The 17760-nt window shown below is 57.9% G+C and overlaps 2 protein-coding genes across 2 annotated transcripts; one reads left to right on the top strand and one right to left on the bottom strand.

Moving 5' to 3' along the window:
- Nucleotides 1-8333: 8333 nt before the first annotated feature.
- NDUFS6 (NADH:ubiquinone oxidoreductase subunit S6) lies at nucleotides 8334-14202 on the bottom strand. Its single transcript, XM_059061198.2, has 4 exons — nucleotides 14013-14202; nucleotides 13045-13098; nucleotides 9183-9305; nucleotides 8334-8468 (listed from the first exon to the last, which is right to left on the bottom strand). The coding sequence occupies exons 1-4, from the start codon at nucleotides 14142-14144 to the stop codon at nucleotides 8403-8405; spliced, it is 375 nt and encodes a 124-aa protein (XP_058917181.1). The 5' UTR covers nucleotides 14145-14202; the 3' UTR covers nucleotides 8334-8402.
- Nucleotides 14203-14273: 71 nt separating this feature from the next.
- On the top strand, nucleotides 14274-17039 carry MRPL36 (mitochondrial ribosomal protein L36). The gene is made up of 2 exons (XM_059060737.2): nucleotides 14274-15769; nucleotides 16224-17039. The coding sequence occupies exons 1-2, from the start codon at nucleotides 15519-15521 to the stop codon at nucleotides 16540-16542; spliced, it is 570 nt and encodes a 189-aa protein (XP_058916720.2). The 5' UTR covers nucleotides 14274-15518; the 3' UTR covers nucleotides 16543-17039.
- The last annotated feature ends 721 nt before the right edge of the window (nucleotides 17040-17760 follow it).

Genomic DNA, 17760 nt, shown 5'->3' with positions numbered 1-17760 from the left:
GGGATTCCGCAGCGGCCTTGGGGTCAAGGCCAGGGCCAGCCTGCTGCAGGGACCTGGCGGTTTGTCCCCAGAATGGAGCTAAGAATCCACAGGACGTGACCCCAATCCTCCCTCCTCGTCCCCGGGTGGGTTTGAAAGGCAGCGTCATTGCCGCAGGGTCTCGGCCTCCCTGCCGCGGACCTGTCGGGGTCTCTAAAGGGCTGCCGGCTCTGCGGCCACAGGCCAGGGCCCAGCCCGCGGGGACCCGCGCCCACGGTTATGCACCGCTGCCCCCTGGTGGCCAGGCCGGGCCGGCGGCGGCCGCACCCAAGCCCTGTCTAGCGGCCGGTCCTCAGGCTGGCTGAGGGCATCCACGCCCGCGGCTCCGTGCGCCTGCCTCTCGGGAGCAGGCCCGATTTGCATTCCTCTCTCCCTGCTTTTTCTCAGGTCGCCATGACGACGTTTACGAAGCTGCTCTGGTTGTCGGCGGGAGGGGCTGCCTCTCAGGGCCCAGAACAGGGAGGCCCTGCGAGGTAAGCAGGTGAGTCCACGGCCAGGTGCCTCACCGAGTCTAAGTGACCCCGTCACAGAAGGCTCTCCGTGCCGTGGCTGGAGGCCGCCCCATTCCGAGCTGCCCCCGATCCATCTCCGGGGCTGTGGGCAGCGCGGCCCTGCCCGTCGGGGAAAGGCCGGCTCTGCCACGGCTCTGGAGCTTCCTTCACCCTCTCTGTGAACGACTAAACCGCAAATGGGTTTCTTCTTTAAGTCTCTGCCACGGTGAAATTAATATCCATTTCGGGGAAAACTCTCAAGGATTATAGGATAAGGCAGCGCTCCGATGCTGCAGGCTTCCAGGGGGTGGAGGGCAGACACGAGCCAAGTGACGATCTGAAGTTGAACAGCGTCCCACGTAGAAAATCAGTTGTTTATCTCCGTCTCCCTGACTCCTGGGATGTAACGAGCAGACGCCAAGAAGGGGCTTCCTCGGGTGACGGGTTGGCGGGCGCGAGGAGCCCCGGGGGCCATGGCAGGCCATGGTGCTCTGGGGACGGGAGCTCCCCGCACGCGGTGACCAGCCCTCTCTGTCCCCGGCCCCTCCGGCGCCGCCCACCTCCCGACGTGCAGACGTGTCCTCGGAGGAGACACCTGCGCCCGGCACTCTGACACCTGTTCTCAGTCCGGGCCCTCCCGCCCCAGCTCGCTGTCTGTTCCTGAAACACCTTTGGGGGTGCGTGTCCCCCCCCCCGGCCTCGGGGGCACCCCGGCGCCCCCAGCTGGCAGGGAGAGGCCTTCGGCTGTGCGCAGGTAAGCCGCTGGAGGGGCCCCGACGCGGAGAGTCTGACCAAAGAGCCAGGCCCCCTGCCCCCCACTTCTCTCGGGTCCACTCTCACTCGCATGGGACGCTTGGCCTTGGCGCCGTGTCCCCTCGTGGCCTCAACGAAGCCAGTCCTCGACCCCTAAGGAGAAACGAGAGGCAGCGTGACCCTCAAGAAGTCAGGGTGCGCTGTCCCCCAAGGGCGGGCTCCCGTCCAAGGCTGGCGGTCCCGGCCCTCGGCCCGGCGGACACGGCGACCCGGGACCTCCAAGAGCCCGGCAGAGCCGCGCCGCCTCGGGGGGTTGCTGGCCTGTGCAGAGACGCCCCCGCACGTCCTGCCCGCCGCGTGCTGCCACGCCCGCCGCCGGAAACGCGAGGGACGGATGCCAGCTTCTGCCCGGCCGCACGTTTCTGCAGCTGACGCCCAGCCAGCCGCGTCGCGCGCCCACGCTCCCCCCGACGGAGGCCCTCCCGCCGCAGAAGGAGGCGGCCACGCGTGCGCTCCGCTGCCCCGCGCCCGGCCTTGAGGCCCTCACGTCTGAAAGCCACGTGCGTCCCCGTCTGGACGGCAAATGCGGAAGGATGCCGCACGCTGGCAGGTACCTCGCTCTGGGTGACAGCCCTCCTCTCTCCCCCAGCGGACAGTACTGGTTCCCCGGAGAACGTTTAAACTGGGTGGCCAGGGGGTCCCTTCGCTAAAGAACTCGGTGTTAAAAACGATCCTTGCGCTCGATCAGCGGGGCCATCACGTTCCAGACTCTGTGTGTGTGTCTGCATGGCGGCAGCCACCGAGCCCCGAGGAGACACGGCTGTGACGGGCCCGGACCAGAGTCGGAGGCGGAGCTGCTCGGGGACCCAGCGCCTGCCCCGCACGCAGCCCTCCGTCAACCAGCCGGTCAGCACCCCCTCACGGCCTGGCCGGCGGAGACAGACCCGCCACGCCCGTGACCGTGCGGGTCTCACGCCCCTGCCACCTGCCCCTCCCCAGCGCTGGGCTCCAGGCCTGCACGCTGGCCCTCGCCCGGGCCCGGGGGAGGGGACCCCGCGGGGCCCTCGTGCGGCCCTCGTCCCTCCCCGTCGAGGGCCGAGCGCCAGGCGGGCCGTGCTTGGACCTTGACGCTGAGCGCTCCGCACCGCCCCCCACCCGCTCCCGGCCCTGAGGTCGCCCCGGGGCCGCCTCTCACACCCCATCCCTTTGTCTCTGTTCTGGGGCGTCCAATGCCGCCTCTTCCAGGCCCGGCCCACAGCCAAGCGGTCATTTCCAAAGGCCCAGGCGCCGCCCGCCCTCACTGTGTGTCCCTCCTTTACGACGGAGCGGCGTGGTCCCCCGCTTCCGGGACGGAGGGGCGGCCGTCCTTCCCTGTCCTCCTCAGTGCAGCCGGGGACCCTGGGTGCGCCGCACAGACCAAGGCCAGGAGAGTCTGCGAGGGGAGGGGAGCCGGGCGCTCGGCCTCGGAAGGGACGGCACGGAGTCCTGGGCGGCCTCTTCGCCTCGGGGCCCCGACACAGAGCCGAACAGCGAGACAGCGCCGCCCTCCCGCCAGCACAGACCTGGCCGGGGTCGGACCCCCACCTGCCCGGCTGTAGGGCACGCGCCCCGCCAGGGGCTCGGAGAGCACGGGACCGCAGCTCACTCGTAACACACGCACAAGGCCACCTGGAGTGACCCGCCCCCCACCACCACCCCGGGAAGAGCTGCTCCGAGAGACGCGCTCGAAAACCGGCGGTCGGTGGAAACGGAGCTCTAACACTTGCTGGGGGACCCACAGGGAGTCAGGGACAAAGAGACTAGGGGAATAAAAACAGCGCAGAAAGGCAGCCTCCCCGGGCGTCAGTCCTGGCTCACGGCGGACGGCTCTCCCTGAGGAGGGCGGTGGCCACTTCGAGCCGGGACAGAGCGCCGTCCAGGACAGTAGACCTGCTGGTGTTACCAAAAGTCGGGCCCAGCTGCTGAAGCTCGAAAGCCAGTTGTCGAGAGGCAGGTTTGAGGAAAGGGCAGTTTGCTTTGTTTCTGAGGCCAGCACCCAGGGGAGAGGGTGCACTCGTGTCCAAAGGCCGCCTCCCCGCCGACAACCAGGGGGCGAGAGCTTTCATAGACGGAGGCAGGGGCTCCACGCAGAAACGGCACAGTCGGCTCTGACCGTCGTCTTGAAATTGGTCCTCGGTGCTCTGACCAGCACCGTCCTGACTGCTTGAAGCACATTTAGTCTTCAGTCCCAGGTCAGCTTGTTCCCATGTCCTTGAGCCCAGTTTTCATAACTGTGGCAGCTTGTGTCACGGCTGCAGGCTGACCATCAGGTAGCTAACTTCGTCCACCTGGTGGGGTTTCAGTGCCTGTAAGACAGCTCACAGGGTAGGGCTCAGAATAGTCTCTCCAGCCCTTGACTTTCCTTACTGACAAAACTGCTGTCGTTTTGTCCCGTTTGACTGTTTCTCTTTGCTGCTGCGCTCTCTCACCTCTCTGATTAAGGTTCTTCTTTGACTAAAGTTTTTCTGCACGAGGCAGGTGGCAGACACGGTGGGGAGGTCTGTCCTGGGGAGGCCCCATAGGGTCCTGCTCCCTTTCACCGGGTGCCCCCTCCCCGAACACGCAGGCTCCCTCCTCTGGTCTGCTGGGCAGGTGACACCCCCACCTCCTTCCTGCAGACCACGGCCACGCCCACCCACCTGCAAGACGGCAGTCCCTTCTGGCGGCAGCCTCCCAGCTGCCCTCCAATCCGGGGCAGCGCCTCCGGACTCACTCCAGCTGTGTAGTAGGTGTCAGAGGGTCCTGCTTTTTCTCCTTTTTCGGAAGGAGGGCATGGCTAAGTGGGTCCCCCAGAATCAGGCCTTGCATTTTCCCTCTGGGCTGTGCTGAGAATTGACTGTGGGTTCAGCCTGGACCGGCCCTGCACGTCATGGGAGGGAGGGGCCGAGCTCGCCCCTCGGGATGATGTCACCAGGACCCCTGCCCCGCCTGGGAGCGGCTCCGGGGTTCGCCCGCAGGCGCAGGTCACTGGCTGTGGGAGCGGCTGCCCCCCGGCACTCATTTTGGAGGCTGGGTCAGGACACAGGGATTTTGAGGATGGGGTCAGAGGACGCAGGTCGGGTTGGTGAAACTGGGACGTCACGCGTGACCGCAGCTGCACCGGGTTTTGTGAGTGCCGGGAGGCGGAAGCTGCACAGGCATTTCTTCTCTGAAACCCCCAGCCCATTATGTTGGTATCTGTCCCCATGAACGTTCAATTTTTTCATGGAAACAGAATATTTAGGATCTTAAGACCCATTTATTATAAAAACTTCAAAGTACACAAAGGATAGTAGAGATCACCCAAATCTCATGCCAAATGGCTTGTTGGTGTTAGAGAAGCTCCTTCAGATGAGTTCTACCTACTGTAGAGCTGGCCAATATTCCACGGCAATCAGTACTGATCCATATCTATTTTTTACGATGTAAATGTTTTATTACTTCAGTGACGGTGAACACTTTCTGAGGGAATCGTTCTAAACCTGAACGTGAGACGGCAGCTGGAGGGCCCCCCTGAGCACACACGTGAGGCATGTTTGCCGTGACGGCAGCCACCCTGTGACCAGCACTGAAAAGACCCAGCCAAGTTCTCCACCTGCCGACGGCTCCTCACTCCATCCAGATTGTTTCCTAAACTTAGTGCACAAAGCGTTAGCCAAAGGGGCAGAAACAGTAATGCCGAGATACGGGAGGAGGAGGAAGAGACTGTAACTCCAGGACTGGAGAAATGACCCCAGACACCATCGTGCACTCGCTCTAATGTTGCTGTATTGTAGGGGACAGAACTAAAAGGACCTTCTTTTTTCCTTTTTATAATCGAAGCACAGTTGGTTTACAATGTTGTGTTAGTTTCAGGTGGACGGCAAAATGATTCAGTTCTACGTACGTTTTCTTTTTCATGTTCTTTTCCATTATAATTTATTATAGGATATTGAGTATAGTTCCCTGCGCTATACAGTAGGTCCTTGTTGTTTATCTCCTTTATATATAGTAGTGTGTATATTTTAATCCCATACTCCTAATTTATCCCCTCCCTTTGGTAACCATAAGTTTGTCTTCTACATCTGTGAGTCTATTTCTGTTTTGTAAATAAGTTCATGTGTGTCATATTTTAGATTCCATACATGAATAATACCATATATTTGCCTCTTTACTTCACTTAGTATGAAGATCTCTGGGTCCATCCATGTTGCTGCAAATGGCATTAGTTCATTCTTTTTTAATGGCTGAGTAGTATTCCACGGTATACATGTGCCACAACTTCTTTATCCATTCGTGTCGATGGACACTTACGTTGCTTCCACGTCCTGGCTACTGTGAATAGTGCTGCTATGATCCATGTCATTTCTAACGGCTCCATACTATCTACATATAAAGAAAAGAACCTCACTCACCAGGCCCACGTTTTTGTTTAAGTTGCCAAGTATTAAATGAACACCCTCATGCGCGTGTACCTTTTCCACACGTGGCATTGACACCTTAGGACAGTGGTCCCCAACTTTTTGGCTCCAGGGACCGGTTTCATGGAAGACAATTTGTCCACGGACTTGGGGGGGGGTGGTTTTGAGATGATTCAAGCACATTACATTTATTGTGCACTTTATTTCTATTATTACTACACTGTAATATACAATGAAATAATTACACAACTCACCATAATGCAGAATCAGTGGGAGCCCCGAGAGTTTTCATTTGCTGCTCACTGAGAGGGTTGTGACATGAGTCTGCAAGCAATTGATGTACAATGGTCTCTGTGCAGTCAAACCTCTCTGCTAAGGATACTCTGTATCTTCAGCCACTCCCCAGCGCTGGCATCACCGCCTCAGCTCCCCTCAGATCATCGGAATTAGATTCTCATAAGGAGCGCGCAGCCTAGATCCCTCGCGTGTGCAGTTCACAGCAGGGTTCGCGCTCCTACAAGAATCTAATGCCGCCGCTGATGACAGGAGGCGGAGCTCAGGCGGTAATGCGAGCAACGGGGAGCTTCAAGTGATGAAGTTTCACTTGCCCGCTGCTCACCTCCTGCTGTGCGGCCCCGTTCCTAAAAGGCCGTGGACCAGTACCGGTCTGTGGCCCAGGGGCTGGGGACCCCTGCCTTAGGATCTTCACATGCTGGTGCACAACTCAGCTCCCCTGGGCACACGCAGCCAACCCCACTGGGTCTGGCCATGTATCAGGTATCCGGGGTCTGTCTTCTCACACACGTGCACTGGCCCTCTGTTATTTCTTTTACAGAGTGTGTTATGCCTTTTCCCATTTCCCCTCAAAATTGGGTGTCTTTCATACTGACCCGTATTTTAGTTTATTGGGATTTTTTTTAATCTTATGTTCTGCCATTATTTTCCCGTTTTCAAATGACTTTTTTGATTTGAAGAAAAATCAACTTGTACCATATTAGAGGAAAAGAGAATGAAAAAATAAATCCTTTCATGTAAAGGAGAAAGAGAAGCATGGGAGAGCTGGGACAAATGGGACAGAATGAGACGGTGGACTTAAACCTAAAGACGTCAGCTGTTACACTAAGTACAAATGGACTAAAATGTCCAATTAGGAGAAGAAGGACTTTAAACTGGGTAAGAAACCTAAGTATATTTGGCATACTATATACCAAGTACCAATATATTGTATATTGGAGACATAATATTTGGAGATGCAATAAAAACATAAAGATACATTAATGGTGAAGAAAAAAGGACTAAGAAAATTAACGTGCAAATACTAAGCAAATGAAGTAGGTGTGGCCCAATGAGACACAGGTAGGGCAGACTCAAAGGCAGACGTCTTGTTAGAAACAGTGAACAGGCGAGCCACAGAAACAGCAGAGCCTCAAACGCAGCCCCTTACACAGGGCGCCAAGCCAGAGCACTGGGAGGCGCACAGAGCCCACGGCGGGTGTGAGACTTCAACGCGCCTCTGGCACACTGCGCCCATGCTCCGCGTGAGCAGATGTGAGACACTTCCAGAAACCAGCGGAGACCTGGAGACCCCTTCCATCCCCACCCGCCCCACCTGCGGGACCCCCAGGACCCCCGACCTCCTTCCCCTCCCACCCTGCAGACCTGCTCTGCACAGCCAGTCCCTAAGTACACTACCTGAGATCTTGCACCTGCAGCTCCGGCTCCACAAGAGCCTCGGTGAGCACCCCCTGCGCTCGGGGCCACGCCTACTCCACGTCAGCTGGCTCAAACTGAGGGGCCCCGCCTCCCCTGCTGCGGGCTGGCTGGGGCCCAGGTGTGGCTCCCTGAATCCTCCACACCCAGTGCTCCTCTGCCAGCGTATTTCACATTGGTCGTGCCCAGGATTCCTGACTGGGAGTGCCACGTACCACCTCCAGCTTCCAGGGTTGAAGGTGCGATGCCGGACGCCCTTCCGGTAACTCTGCCACTATGGTCATGTCTCCTTTCATCTGGAAGCTTAAATGGTCTCATCCTCTCTAGACTCCATAAAGTTTAGAGTTTCATCAACTTAGTTTTGATAATCACAAGGCACCCAGCTGTGTCTTTTCTCGCCAGTTTTGCTGAGCACCTGGTGTGCCCTGTGATCTGCAGGATCTCCCTCAGCTCAGAAATCTTCTCTAGTGTCGATGCCGCTTCCCCGCGGCCCCTGCGCATTGCTTTTTCCTCCTGGAATTCCCATCACCCCACCAAGCCTCCATTCTCTTCCTGCATAATATTCGTTTTTATTTTTACGTTATAATACATCGTAATCACTACTGTTTTAAATACACAAATTGTACTTGATCTGGACCATATGTGACTGTTAACACCTTCAAATAGGTACTTAACTTCTTGGGATTTAAGACACTGGACGGAGCCTGAGGATCAGATGGACAGAACGAGTGACAGCAGATGAGTGACGGGGGAGGAGCTGGGCCAGAGCCCGAGGCCACCCCTCTCCCCGGCCCCCGCTTTCTTCCAGCCCCCGCTGTGGTCCCGCGGGTGGAAGGAGCATGTGGCGGGGGTCCGGGAGCGGACGCCACCTTAAGCCACAGTCCTAAGCGAGCCTGTGTGAGAGAAACAGCTGTGCGCAGCATCCTGGAGAACAACACCCTTTATTCGGCACTAGAGACGGAGTCCGTGTCACCAAACCGCCCACGCGGCCCTAGTGGTGGAGCTGCTGGAACTGCAGGCCACAGTAGCCACACGTCCCCGTCTTTGTTTCTTTGTCCTGGAAAATTCAAAGGGAAAGATCTCCTATTTCTGTATTCTAAGTCAATCTAGAGACAGGTAGACGGCAGACACTGGAAACACACAGCCAACCAGGGGCGCCCACGGAGCTCCGGGGTCACTGCCTGACGCTGGACGTGGCTGTGCCAGAGGCCCTGGATCCAGCCTGCTCCACCCAGACTCGCTGGGGTTGCAGGCTCCCTACCCTGGAACACACGGCTCGGTCCCTGTCCCCCTCCCGGCCCTCGAGCAGGGGCCTGGAAGGACTGGAGGGTGGGGCGCGGGGCAGAGGCCCACCCCGCAGCGGTGGGGTCCAGCCCGGACACAGCCCACAGGGGTGGCGGTGGGTCCTGGCCTGGCGCAACACTGCGTGCACCCGAGCTTTACCCCGAGGCAGCCTGCTCTGCTCTAACGCCCAGCGTACCGCACGTTCCCTTTCTCAAAGGCTCTGTGCGTGCAGTTATCCACAACGTAAAGGATCACACAGGCACCGACACGATGGTTCCCTGGGAAAGACAGACGCCTACAAGTCTCAGGGAAAGCAGTGCTGGGGACACTAAGGGCGCTGCACACACGTCACAGTCAAAGCTGCCCTGGACACGCCCTTTGTTCAGCCCCTGTCATATGGTCTATGGGCAACGCCGAGTGGGAGAGGGTGAGGCCAGTGGGGTGAGGACAGGACAGGACGGGGGTCCAGGGACGGATGGCACGTTACCAAGTTTATGTACACTTTGGGGTGGCCCAGGGCCCCCCCGCCACCATCACACCATATCACTCGACTCCCAACTTGGCTCACAGGCTGCTCTGCTATCAGGTCGATGGCAAAGTTCTCATTCACCTGGAAAAAGAGAGACAGGAGAAGCTCGTACAGACGAGCACAAACACTGGATGCTCTCGTGGAACTGAAATCAGTGTAGACCGCCCCCCACATACACGCACACACTGCCAGCAAAGGCATGTTCTGTACCGTTTCATTTAAATATTATCTGTGTAGATCTTCAAAATACTCAAGTAATTAAATACATGTACACACACCTTTAACTTTTCACTTGGATATAATTTCAAACTTACAGAAAAGCTGCAAGAATTACAACAGTACAAAGAATTCTCCTTTGCCTCTACCTGGATTCACCCTGTTATCCCGCCCCACGTGCAGTGTCTCCTGTTCTCTCCCGGCCCTGCCCCGCCCTCCCTCTCACACCTGCACACGGACACACATGCACACACATGCTCTCCTACTCTTATCTGCTGGAAAAGACCAGAAGCAGCAGCCAACCCAGGGGCCAGGAGCCACGCTATCTCCGTGACCACTTCACTATGGGGACCGGGCTCTGAACTAACAGCTGGTCTGGGGTCCCGAGCAGGAATCGTGACAGATGAGGCTGAGCCACGTTGCGACGGAGGGAAAAGCAGCCTCAGACTATGAGGGCTGCTCCACGTGGGAAATCGGAGGCGCGACGGCACCATGACCACAAAGCCCGGAAACACAACGTGCTTGAACCCGCGGTTCCACAGAGATGCTCGAAGTCCACCTATTTCTCATGACTTTCAAGCTGGTAAATAAAAGGAAAGAGCGACGCACTGCTCCTCTTTCTCGGGAAGCCGGCTCCTCTTGGTGCACGTATTCAGCTGGGAGGCACAGAATGTCGTCTGAGCTGAGGAAGCTGGAGATGCTCATCCACAGCAGCCAGAACCAGAACCGGAACCAGAACCGGAACCGTCACGCATGGCCCGGCAGAAGCCCAACGTTACGGGCCGCGGCTGGACCTACACACAGACCCCACTCTGATCTGATGGGGCTGTGGGATCCCACCCCAGCTGACACACTCAGGGTGCGAAACAGCAAGATCACATCTCGAAGGTCCCCCATCTCTGGGGGCCAAAGGGTCACGGGGTTGGAACACGGTAGCAGAGGACAAACACGGTCAGCGGCGGGGCCCCGCTCTTCCCCTTCCAGACTCCTCTGCAGACGAGCACGCAGATGAGACACTTGGGGTGTAAACGCTGCCCGAGGCCACTGTGATTCTGGCTCCGTGAGTAACCCCAGTATCTGCTCATCACGATGGTGACAAGTGTTGTGCCCCGTCAGTCCTGGAGGACCGAGGCCACGTGGCTCCCCGCTCTGGCACCCAGAACCCCACCTGCACCCAGAGGGACCCGAGGCTGCAGTGAAGAGAAGAAACCAAGGATCGATCTTTACAAGCAACGGCGGGAGGGGCACTTAGTTTAGTAAAATTTGAGCATAATCCACTGGCATCCAGGAGCAGCGAACGTGGAGCAGAGCCCTCCCACCCGCTGCCACCGAGACACTGAGCAGCGCTGACGTCCTGAGCCCACAGAACGGGGACGACACTCCTGGTTTTGGGAAGCAGTGTCGGCTAGCGATGATGCCATCCCAAAGCTTTCCCTGGAATTCCCAGTTCCGGAAAGGGGGCAGGGAGTGAGGAAGTGCAGCCCCCTCAGAACACATGTGGCTGTGTTGTCCCCACTGCTGTCCATGCCCCGGGGGCCCCGCACCCCAAAACGGAGCCCCACAGGGTCCACCCGACTGACAAACGCGGCCCAACAGCCACGCTACCCCGCTTCCGGGCCCAGCACCCCCCTCGGCCTGAGGATGCCGCGGGCGCCCGTCACTCACGGGCAGGAAACGGCAGCTTTTCATTCCACGTGTGTAACCACGAGGTAATGAAAATACTGCCATCGCCGCAGAGGAACAGGAGGTCGGCTCGGCCCTCTACCCGCCTCCAGTGACACAGGACCACTGCAGGCCGACTTCTGCCCCTCCCTGGGGGCGGCGGCTGGGCCACGTTCTTCAGGAGCATCTCCTCTCCACAAGGCCAGTCCTAGGCCAAGGGCCGTGGGCTCCTGGGCAGACTCGCTGCAGCCACACGCAGACGCTTCCCACCTTTCCTGCGAAGGCGGCCTGACCGCCCAGCTTCCTGCTCTCCTCGTTCCTCAGACTAAGAGCACATTCAGTTTATTTCTTAAAATTCACCCAAATGAAACCGTAGACAGGAAGATCGGTGGTTGTCAGGGACTGTCAGGCGGGAGGATGAAGAGGTGGCACAGAGTTTAGGGCAGTGAAATACTCTGCGTCACACTGCAGTGTTGGATGTGAGACATTATGCACTTGTCCAAACCCACAGAACGTACGACACCAAGAGTGAACCCACCACGTAAACCTAAACCACCTACTTGAGTTCACACAATGTATCAATATTCAAGTGTTCAAACCTGTCACTTCTCACAAGGGCAGCGCACTCAGGCGAGAGGAGGATAACAGGGACACTGTGTGTGTGGGGGGGGGGGGGGATATAGGAACTCGTACTCTCTGCAACTTTTCAGCATGCCTAAAGGTGTTTTAAAACAACAGTCTCTTGGAAACCAAAAAAACTTTCAAATACTACTATATGCCAAATTTTTGTCGCAAGAATGAAAGCCAGAGAGACCTGCTGCACATCTTACATGCGCATGGGCCCCTGGACGCCCACGATCTCGGACAGGAAAAGGCCCCAGAGATCCCGAGCGGGGAGGGGCCGAGGGCTGCAGCCGGTTCAGGACTGTGGTGAGCTGACGGTCTGAGCGAGGCGACATCACCAGCACTGCCCCCTCCGTTCACACGTTACTGGCTTCACGAACTCTGGAATGTCTGGTTCGGTGTTTCAGTTGCTCCCTGATGTCCGTCCCCAGTGAGGGCAATCAGAAACCAGAAGCCACGGTAGAAGTCCAAGGAGAGAGGAGTATGACAGGCTGAGATGGAAAGCCGGGGGCAGGGTCGACCCCAGGGCTTCAGGACGCATCTGCTGGAACTGCTCCATCCAGGGGGCCAGACTCCTCCCCCCACGACACCCTCAAAGTGGGAACGGAAGGAGGAAACCAGACCCTGGGGATGGACAACGTAACCAAGGTCAAAGGGAGGGGAGATGCGATTTAGGGACAGCTGAGGGTGGCAGGAAGAATCCACAGGCTACCTGAGGGGAGAAGTGACGCCGGGTGACTGCTGGGGAGGGGAGGGGGGAGGCCTGAGCCAGGGCGGAGAGGACCCCCTCTGAGGCGGCAGGCACAGAAGAGAAGAAGTGAGAAGAAAGCAGGCCACTGAGGCGAAAGGATCCCAGCGTCCAGCGGCTGCACTGGTGTTTCAGACTCGCTCAGGGAAGACCCACCCGTGTGCTGTCTTCAGCTTGTCAGCGAAAGTCCCTAAAAGCCGAATCTGTATGTTGTGAACCACGGAAAACATACTCCAAAAAGTGACTGAAAGAGTAATTTTTAAAAATTGATGTGACTCTGCTTTAACCTGAGAGTTTCAGAAGTATGAGGCACAGAAGTGAAAGAAAACATCATGCCATTTACATGTAAGCTAAAACGGGACTCACAAGATGTCATGTTACATATTTAAGGGGGAAAAAAACAGAACTAGACATGTTTAACACGTAGAAAAAATGCAGAATTCCAGAGATTCTAGAGTGCTCGCAATTTGGAGAGAATTTACTTAAATTTTATAGATTAGTATGTATTTCTTCTTCGTTATAAAAAGTTTTATGAACGCTCACCTCTCTTTTGCTAGATCTTTCACTCACCTCTTTCTGACGACCTACAAATCGAACTTTCCTGTAGTCTTTATCGCCATAAACCTGAAAAGAAAAAGACCGTATGGGATTTTTTTTCCGGCCCAGTTCTGTATCTTATACCAATGACAAACGTTTCAGGAAAAGTGTTTTCTTAACGTTTAGGCCATTCATGGTCACACACACCAAGAGTAAGTGCAGTTGCGCACCCAGGGGCATTTTTCAGCAGGATTCCTAACGTCACATCAGGCAGTAGTCTGAATTGGAAGTAGCAAGGTAGGGAAGGAGCAGAGAGCAGTCCTGGCGGAGGGGGACACCCGCCTTCGATCTCAGAGGCCCCAGAGCTTCCTTCCTCTCTGAACCTGCTCCGTGACCTTTTTTAACAACACAGGTACTCACTCCCTCATCTTTGGGCTGAGGATCATAGCCTAACGCTGTGTTTGTATTTTAGTAACTCGACAGCAGACCCTCGAGTTACTAAAACGTGGTATTCAACATTACACAAACGTGAGAAGATGGGACCCACAGAATTGGTAGTTTCTGACTCCACCGGAGTTCCCCCCACAGTAACCAAGGGGCTACCGCGGGATAACAGTCGTGTTTCCGAGTTCGCTCCGAGGATGAGACCACAGTGGCTGCAGACAGCCCCCCGGTACCCCTGCGGGTAGTGGGCCCGGGGCCCCGGACGGAGGGGGAAACCGAAGACAGGACCGCAGGCGCTGGGTCTGGGGCGTCAGGGGCACTGGGGGACTGGACTGCGGGTACTGGGCCCGGGGCCCCGAGGGACTGGACCGTGGGACCCGTGTGCTGGGCCGGGGGAACAGGAGGGACCGGGGTGCTGGGCGACTGGACCACGGGCACTGAGCTTGGGGCACAGGGGGCACTGGGGCGCTGGACCCCGGGGACACGGGGGCCGAGCCGGGGCTCCGCCCACCTGGGCGCCCCGAGGGGGAGCGCGCTCTCCCCGCCGCAGGGGTTACCTGGCCGGTGTGCGTGACCTTCTCCCCGGCCGGCGAGGTCCGCACCCCGAAGCACCTGGCGGCCCCGGGAAAGCTCCGCGCCGCTGCGCCTCCCCTGCCCAACAGTCTGAAGAAGGTCACCGCCGCCGCCATCTTTCAGGCTGACCCTCGACCCCGCGCACCGACGCGCGGAGCGCCGACGCATGCGCACGGCGTCCGCAGGGACGGATCGGCCGGGATTTACCGCGCCCGGGGAGGCGCGCACGCGCGGTGCGGTCAGCCAGGTGCGGCCGGCTGGTGCTGCGGCGGGCGGGGACTCAGCCCGGATAAGGCAGGACACTCCGCGCAACCTTAGCACTTAGTGATGCTCCACTTACCAGGGGCAGAGCAGGGGAGGATGGAAACGGAAGATTCAGTGCTTACCTTCGATGGTAACGGACAATCATGGGGAGTTTCATGTTGAATGTTGTGAATGTTGGAGATGAGTCCTTGCTTAGAGGAAACTGGAAGTACACCATGTTGAACAGAGCGCATTTGTTTGTGGTTCTGGGGTTTCTGCAGCAGAGCCCAATGAAACTGCCAGTAAAGCGCAGCCGATGGCATCCCTCATGCAGGTTAGCCCCGAAAGGCCCGCTGCTCTGGAGCACACCCGGGCAGGACGCTGGCTCGCGTTCCCGGCCCTGCTTCTCTCCTGCCCTCATGGCTTTCTCCACACGGCCTGTGCAGAGAGCCGTCGGGAGGGTCAGCTCACACGGCCAGCCCCCGATGGGCGAGGGCGGCCAGCACAGGGCGCAGTCCCAGAGCTGGGGTGGAGTCGTGCATCCCCCTGTCTGGGAGCTGAGGGCACCCACAGCCTGAGCTCCAGGGAGGTGTGGCGATGAGAGGCGGCAGTGCCCAGAATACCTCCCGGATCGGAAAGGTGTCCACGGACGCATGCTCAGAGGCAGGCCCGAGCTCACCTGGGCAGGGGCCACAGCTTGCAGCCGGGTCAGGGGTGGGCGTGCGGCGCCAGGGCGGCGCGCAGGTGCACCCCGTGTGCAGCTCACCTTCGTGTGTGTGGAAAGTCGTTGTGTCCACGCAGACACAGCCTGGAAAGACATGCGTGGCGATTTCATTGTGGAATCTGGGCAGTGGGTACGTGGGTATTCGCCATAAGTGTCTTTCAACTTTTCTCTGTGTTTGAAAGTTTTCATAATAAGATGTTGGAAGAAATAAATTTAACTGCAGTCAGTTAGAACCAGGGCCTATGTCCATGCGTTCCCCTGAGCCTCGCCACATTTCACCCAGGATGTCCACTTAATACAAACATGAGGTTTTTCTAGATTTTGTTTTGACATTGATATCTATCAGCTTTTTAAAAAGTCTACTTGGTTGTGACTACTTTTTCATTCAAAATACCTACTTTTGTTCCCATTTTTCATCGCTCCCCGGGAGCGCCCCCCAAACCTTAACCGCCCGGTGGCCCACAGGGCTGGGGGAGTCCCGGGAGAAGGGCGCAGGGTCCAGGGAGGGGGAGGCGGGCTGGGTATGCAGGGGACCGGGGAGGGGAAAGGCAGCCAGTCGGGGAGGAACCCGGCGCTCCGCGACTCCCGCACCCACATGGCTCCGCCTCTGCGCCCAGCCCCACGGGGACCGCCACGTGACCCTCTTGCCATCTTCCTTCCTGGCGGACACTCCGGGCGACGGCATCGCCGCCCCACTGCGCAGGCGCTGCCGAGGGCGCAGGCGCAGGGGCTGGTGAGGCGGTCTGCCGGCGGGCCCGGACGCACTCTTTCCAGGTGGGGGTTGTGGGGTGTTCCGGGGGTCCCGGTGGGCAGGGGAGGGGGAGGGGGCGGGGGTTCCGAGCTCAGGAAGGGCGCGTTCTGGGGACCCCTGGCCTCGGCTTCCCCGGGTGGGACGCGGGTTGAGGTCATTGCGGTGGGAAGCGGCCGCACGGGTGCTGATCCCTTCTAGCCGGGCACCGTTCCGGACCTCATGCCCTCTGCCCCCGCCCCTTGGCCCGGCCGCCCCGGGGTCACGTGGACGCGGGCCTCGTCTGGCCGCTGCGGCCGGGTGGGGGTCTCGGCGACGGGCGGGAACACGGTGCCGCTCGCCGCGCTCGTGCCCTCCCGGGGGGCGCGCGAATTCCCGGACCCGCGGCCTGTGTCCCCGAGCGCAGGGACGCGAGGAGGGAGGTTTTCTCGGGGGCAGGAGCCACTGGCTGCTGTGACAACTTTTCCTTTTTCTCCCTAGATCCAGCCGCGACATGGCCGCCGCTCTCCTAAGGAAAGTGGTTTCCACCGTGGGCCCCCTGCTGCACCTGGGTAGCCGCCCGCTCTCCTCGCTCGCGCCGTGCCCCACTTGCGCCTGCCCTCAGGTCGGTGCGCCCCCCAGCCCGGCGGCCGCGCTGCTCTCCGCGCGCCCGGCGCTCGGCCTGCATCAGCCAGCCCTGGGCTTCAAGACCAAGGGCGTCCTCAGGAAGCGCTGCAAGGGCTGCTACCTGGTCAAGAGGCGCGGGCGTTGGTTCGTCTACTGCAAGACCAACCCGAAGCACAAGCAGAGACAGATGTAGCCCTCCGGTTGGGAAATCCCTGCCCGGGAGACGGTGCTGCCTCATCGAAAGGAAAATAATGTAAACATTCTGTAGCCTCCGTTCTGCTGATCTTCGGGTGTTGTGGACTCTGCGGCCTGCATCTCACCTCCTTGTGACTCCGGATCCAGCCAAGCCTGAGACCCACCTGGAAACGCGTCCTTCTTAGCTCCTGCGCAACCTACGTTTGCGCTCGGGCAGAGGACCGAACATCGGGGGGAGGGGAAGCTGGCTTTATCCCACGTCAGAATGCAGGTTCTTTAGAAGACCACCGTGTTCGTTGGCGCTCTCTCGGCCCTGTCTCTGCGCTCAGCCACACTGCGGCTTCCCCGTGGATTCCGACTCGTGTTCTCAACATCCCCATCTCCAGGATAAGCAGGGAAGACCGGGATACCAGTCTTTAAGTCAAGGGAAAGTTACCTTGTTTATACATATGTAAAGGTATTTTGGGCATTGATTAAATATGTTTGTCATCCTTAGTCTGAGACTTGAGAAGTGTGTGTGCACACGTGTGTCCGTGTATGCATGGGTGCAGTGTGTGTGTTTGTGCACACGCGTGTGTGCAGTGGATATGAGCGTCTGCTGTGGACTCTGCAGACTGTGACCTGGAGCCAGTGGTATGCAGTGTCCTGGTGTCGCCTGTCACGGGGTCACAGCCTGATGAGTTTTTGAATCATCCTGCTCTCCTGGGGTTATCAGCCTCTGTTTGATCTAAGCTAAGAGCATGACCAAACCCGTTGCAGCTCATCTACTTCCCGATACCTGGATGGACCAGCATTTAGAGCCCTGAGATTGCAGCACAACAAAAAAGTCGGTTTAGGTCAGAAGGCAGCAAATTACAATCCACAGGCCAGATCCAGCCTGCAACCCAGTTTTGTAAATAAAGCTTTATTGGAAAACAGCCATGCAGGCATTTATGTTTTGTTAAACCTTCTACAGCAGCCAAAGTAGTAGCTGAGTAGTTAGTATCAGAGACCTTATAACCTGGAAAACCTAAAATATTTACAGTTGGGGCTGTATTTGCAGGAAAAGAGTGCCAATCCCTTGTTCAGATCATTAAATAAGTTTCTTATCTAGGATTTGACTTCACTATGACACAACCTACCAGAAACATTTCATGTTTTGTCTATTATCCATATAGTGAGAGAGATCTTTGTATATACTGGCCATGAACGAATAGAATCTGATATTTAAATACTA

The sequence above is a fragment of the Kogia breviceps genome, chromosome 4, assembly GCF_026419965.1.
Source record: "Kogia breviceps isolate mKogBre1 chromosome 4, mKogBre1 haplotype 1, whole genome shotgun sequence".
Lineage (NCBI taxonomy): Eukaryota > Metazoa > Chordata > Mammalia > Artiodactyla > Physeteridae > Kogia > Kogia breviceps.
Note: the sequence above shows the minus strand (reverse complement) of the source record. Positions and strands in the feature narration are given on the sequence as shown.

Coding starts and splice junctions, on each gene's coding strand:
- NDUFS6 (XM_059061198.2), bottom strand. CDS start 14,144: ATGGCGGCGGCGGTGACCTTCTTCAGACTGTTGGGCAGGGGAGGCGCA. Junction 13,099..14,012: donor AGGTCACGCACACCGGCCAG/GTAACCCCTGCG, acceptor TTTTCTTTTCAG/GTTTATGGCGATAAAGACTA. Junction 8,469..9,182: donor CCAAAGTGTACATAAACTTG/GTAACGTGCCAT, acceptor TGAATTTTCCAG/GACAAAGAAACAAAGACGGG.
- MRPL36 (XM_059060737.2), top strand. CDS start 15,519: ATGCAGGGGACCGGGGAGGGGAAAGGCAGCCAGTCGGGGAGGAACCCG. Junction 15,770..16,223: donor CCCGGACGCACTCTTTCCAG/GTGGGGGTTGTG, acceptor TTTTCTCCCTAG/ATCCAGCCGCGACATGGCCG.